Source organism: Oncorhynchus tshawytscha, linkage group LG10, assembly GCF_018296145.1.
Source record: "Oncorhynchus tshawytscha isolate Ot180627B linkage group LG10, Otsh_v2.0, whole genome shotgun sequence".
In the NCBI taxonomy this organism is placed as follows: Eukaryota; Metazoa; Chordata; class Actinopteri; order Salmoniformes; family Salmonidae; genus Oncorhynchus; species Oncorhynchus tshawytscha.
The window spans coordinates 27,039,995-27,045,223 of NC_056438.1; the positions used below are offsets into that span (position 1 = coordinate 27,039,995).

At 42.3% G+C, this 5,229-nt stretch overlaps 1 protein-coding gene across 1 annotated transcript; it reads left to right on the plus strand.

Moving 5' to 3' along the window:
* The first annotated feature begins 2,071 nt into the window (after positions 1–2,071).
* LOC112261049 (alpha-2 adrenergic receptor-like) lies at positions 2,072–4,639 on the plus strand. The gene has a single exon (XM_024436407.2). The coding sequence runs from the start codon at positions 2,382–2,384 to the stop codon at positions 3,678–3,680; it is 1,299 nt and encodes a 432-aa protein (XP_024292175.1). The 5' UTR covers positions 2,072–2,381; the 3' UTR covers positions 3,681–4,639.
* Positions 4,640–5,229: the final 590 nt, after the last annotated feature.

A 5,229-nucleotide genomic window follows, 5' to 3' on the forward strand; every position in this document is an offset into this window, starting at 1 on the left:
GGGGATCATACTTAGGCAGCCCTTTTTCCCACCTTAGATTGTGGGATCTTGTTTTTGCATAGTTGCTGTCTAGCTCTGCAGAACGATACGTTCGGTTTTGTATTTTGTTGTTTTGTCGAAGTTCAGTATTAAAAATCATGAACACTTTCCATGCTGCGCTTTGGTCTCATTCATCTAACGACGGATGTAACACAAACCTTACCTTAAATTGAAGAGATCATTAAATGTTTCAGTTAAGTGCCGGCACCTGCTGTCCTTTCAAATCCAAATGTTTCAGTTGGGCAGTTAGGTTTCTGCAAGAACCCCCACCAACTAAGGAGGTTCCTCGATGAACCCCACCTCCTATGGGGTTCTTGGAAGGACCTTTTGGGGGCAATTTTCAGTGCCAAGAACCTCAAGGTTCTTCAAAGAACTTTGAGGATCTTAGAAGAACCTGAATGTTTAGAGTGTATCAATATCTGGGTTGTAAAATAGACAGCCGAGAAATAAAAAATATATACCTGCACACAGCTGATTATGAAGATAATGCACTTTACTATTTGAACAAATTATTTAATAGCTAAATAGTTAACTAGCTAGCTAACGAGTGCGCTAACTAGCCAAGCTACAAGCAATGCTTCGAATTGGCTATCTATTTTGTAGCCTACCTTACTTCCTGTGCTCTCTCATCTGGCAATGTCTGACTTGCAGTGGCACACGCACATCACACACACACAAAGAGTCTTAGGCTACACGTGGAGTTCTCAAGTATCTTGAAAATGCGCCTCAGGAGTAGGTTATCATTTGATGTTTTTTTATTTTATTTGTATTTTTACAGATTTTGCCATGGTGGCAACAATTAAGCAGCTGCACAACATAGCGGAAACACTGAAGTCATCTCCGGGTGCATTTTTTAAGACCATTGATAAATGAATTTAAGACAATTTAAAACTTTTTAAAGACACACTGGCACCCTGGAGGGAAAGGAGGAAAAGAGAATGGAAGGGGGAGGAGAGAGAGAGAGAGAAAGAAAGAAGGGGGAGAGTGAAGGAGGGAGGGGGAGAGAGAGGATGGAGGGGAGAGAGCCAACATACAGACATAGGTGGGAGTAGGAGAGAGATGAGAGGAGGAGGAGGCAGGGAAAGAAGGAGGGGGAGAGAATGGAGGAAGGAGGAGGTAGAGAGAGAACGGGACAGTGAGGGAAGGGAGGGAGGAGGGAGAGGTGAAGGAGGGAGAGGGAAAAGGGAGAAAGAGAGAAGGGGAAGAGTAAGGGAGGGGTGAGAGGTGAGAGAGGTGGAGAGGGTGAGAGGGAGAGGAGAATGAGGGAGGTAATGAGGAGGTAGAGGAAGATAGAGAGAGAGAAACATGGGATAAATTAGAAAAACATCAACCCTCTGACACTCATCTTTTCCCATTGACTGCAAGGTACTGAGAAAAGCGTCAACCCTGTGAAACTAATATTTTCCCATTGACTGCAATATATTGAGAAAAACATCAACCCTGCAACACTCACCTTTTCCCATCGACTGATAACATTTGACATTTTTTTGCATAAACGTGCCAGGATGACGTTTTCCTATGACATCAGGTCGATCAGCTCAACTCAAAACACCCAAAGAGCAGAATAAAAAAAACAAGTGCATTTGATTCCAGCTTCATCACTGGCATGTTTTCATGTTTTAGCCTGTTTTTTGTAATATGTAAAGGAGTGATTATAATAATCAGTTACAATATATATTTCAGGTGACAATAGATGTGTTCGCAAATAAAATGTTCTCCCTCATTTCATAATTACCTTAATTTGAGTTCCGTTATCTAGCGTATTGGCATAAGTTATAATCAATACATCATATGATCATATAATGTCAGACGACTTATTTCAATATAGCCTAGTCGTCTTTCACAAAATAGCTTATTGAACTGATATAACAAATACAAAAGTATTGCATACTGTAATTCAATGAGGTAACAGTTACCAAGAAAATCATGCACTGTGTTGGGGCGGGGCAGAAATCAGTTAGTTGTAAGTGAACAACACATGGGCACTGACTGAGCCAGCGTTCTGATGTCGCGGAGCGCTGAGAGGGAGGCAGCAGCGGATGGAGAAGGGTTGCCTGTCATGCTATAACAGTGTGCATGTACAAGGCAAGGTGGCATCTTCGTTTAGTCAATTAACCAGATATATGTTTGGTGATTTTCTCTTTGAAGAAGTCTTATTTGGCATCTAATTCAGGAGATGGCATTTAATCCATTCCTTCACCATTGTGCGCATTTTCATTTTGGCAATGTCAATACTGCCTATTTATCTTGGACCTGATATTTTCTGATGGACTCTATATGCATAAAATGACTACTTCTCCTTGAATCGACCATTCTGGAATAACACTAACCACATAGACGGGATGGGATCGTTTAATTCAAGCGGAGTTGACGCGTTCCCAGTTTTCAATTTAAATTCCTCATCAGAAAGTCCATATACTTTGGCTACTATAGCGAGTCTTGCAGCACTTGTAAGTTGTCTTATTTTGTTTACAGTGGTCGGTAACGTCCTGGTTGTAATTGCGGTGTTAACAAGCCGGGCACTGAAAGCACCCCAGAACCTGTTTTTGGTTTCCTTAGCCACAGCAGACATTCTGGTCGCCACTTTGGTGATGCCTTTTTCTCTGGCAAACGAACTTATGGGCTATTGGTATTTCGGGAAAGTTTGGTGTGGAATTTACCTTGCTTTAGATGTCTTATTTTGCACTTCGTCCATTGTCCATCTGTGTGCAATCAGTTTGGACCGTTACTGGTCCGTTACGCAAGCTGTTGAATACAATCTCAAACGGACTCCTAAACGAGTGAAATGTATTATCGTCATTGTATGGCTTATATCTGCGATGATATCTTCTCCTCCGTTAATATCAATAGACAAGAACAATGATAACTCTCAGTACCCAGGATGTGAGCTGAACAATGACACTTGGTACATCCTTTCCTCTAGCATTGCGTCATTCTTTGCTCCTTGCCTAATCATGATATTAGTATATATTAGAATATACCAAGTGGCCAAGACAAGGACCAGGGGCATGTCAGAGAAAAAACATGGTCCTGGTGAACCTACAATGACTGAGAATGGGTTAAGCAAAGCCACCTCGTGCAAAATCAACGGGGACAAAGAGAACGGGCACTGGCAGTGCCCTTCCACGCCCACCAGCATGAGGACAACAGGGGTCCAAGACGAGGTGGACCTGGAGGAGAGCTCCTCCTCAGAGGGCAAAGGTCACCCCAAACCTCAGGACCTGAACCATAAGAGGGCCAAGAGAGCCAGCCGGAAGAACAGCGCCATCTCCAAACACTCCAGCAGAATCTCCAGAGCCAGCAACAAATCCATGGACCTGTTCGCTTCCAGGAGGAAGAAGAGGAGGAGGAGCTCTGCGTCCAGGAAAAAGGTATCCCAGGCCAGGGAGAAGAGATTCACCTTTGTGCTGGCGGTGGTCATGGGAGTGTTTGTGGTGTGCTGGTTCCCATTCTTCTTCAGCTACTGCCTGCACGGAGTGTGCGGGGACCCCTGTAAGATCCCCGATCCCCTCTTTAAGTTCTTCTTCTGGATCGGTTACTGTAACAGCTCCCTCAACCCCGCCATCTACACTATCTTCAACCAGGATTTCCGGCGCGCCTTTCAGAAAATCCTTTGCAAGTCTTGGAAAAAATCCTTCTAGATATGTAATAACAAGAGGGACAAGCCAGGACTAAATATCCCTTGAGGTGACAATGTCAATAGCATAAACGTATGAAATTTACCATGGGAATATCAATGTGAAAGCAGACATTTTTAAAAAATTTGGCCCATGGAACAATGCAATGTGCATACTGTACTTACAGTGGACAGACACATTGTCATGCTGTAACTCAATTGAGTCAGAGCATAACACTGAACTACGTCTTCATATCCCCTCACAGGCAACTCTCTAGTGCTTTTAACCTACTTGTTTCTCTTACCAGCCTTCATATTTTCCATCCACGTTTAGTGTGTGCTGAGTGGTTCCCAGAATTAGATGTACTGAAGTGTGTCGCAAGGCTTTAACTCAATGTCATGTTAGATATCCAGTACTCCTGAGTCCTTTACAAACAAAGTGACAGCAGGTAGCATTTCCAGGTTGATCATGCTAATGCAAAAAACACAGGGGAGCTAGCCTGGCGCATCTGCAGTTTAATCCAAAATACTGCATGTTTTCATGGGTAATGCTTTCCCTACGGATTACAAGTGGTTGAGGTGTTGAGGGGTGACTATACCAGGGCTGTCCAACCCTGTTCCTGGATAACTACCACTTGCTTTGTTTTTTTTGCTCCAAGCCCAGTTGTAACTAACCTGATTCATTTTTTATCAACAAGCTAATTATTAGAATCAGGTGTGCTACAGTAGATTAGGGTTGAAGCGAAAATCTACAGGATGGTAGCTCTCCAGGTACAGGGTTGGAGAGCCCTGCTCTATACATTTTTAAAATATGGGCTACGGTTGGACCTGTTATTTATATGTAATAGTAAGAAAGCCTCTTTATTTTTCACCTTGGATGCTGACTAATAAATATTTAAGAATAAAACATAAAGTGTTTATTTTAATACACTACCTCCCTTGTGGACTGTTTCTGTGTAATTATTTAGCATATTTTGTATTTTTCTTTTTGCAAGTGGTGCAGTTTCGTATGCTTAAAGTAGTGGGCTGTCATGCAAAATAAACGCTGAAGAAATATTATGTAACCTCTATTGTAATGTTGGAGTTCTGACATATACACAGTGGAGCACTCTGACAAGGGTGCACATGTGCTTTTGCTTGAGTGATTAAGGGATTTGGAGATAGTCTGCACTGCCACCACCAATCACTGTCCAAAGTGCACTCTCTAAGATGTCAGGCAACCCATTTGTCCCTCAGATGGTATTTCAAACAGGATTTTTTACATTTTAAACATGTCAAAGGAACAGCTCAAGGACAACCATGCATTTACACAGTCATTTGTATTTATAGACAATCATTTGGGCATTGTCAAATTATTTAAAATTCATGTCAAATATAGTTAGGGAATGCTAAAGGGTAAATTGTTAAAATAGCCCTGCAGAAGCTTCCTGGAAAAATATCATCTGTAGCTACTTAGCTGCCTAAATATTTTCTTCAATGGGAAGCAATTCCATTGTGGCAATCTTGATCAAGACTATCTATCACGTCCGGAATCCCACCCATCCCACTGACTGGCTTGGAGGTGTTCTCACCAT

Coding starts and splice junctions, on each gene's coding strand:
- LOC112261049 (XM_024436407.2), top strand. CDS start 2,382: ATGGGATCGTTTAATTCAAGCGGAGTTGACGCGTTCCCAGTTTTCAAT.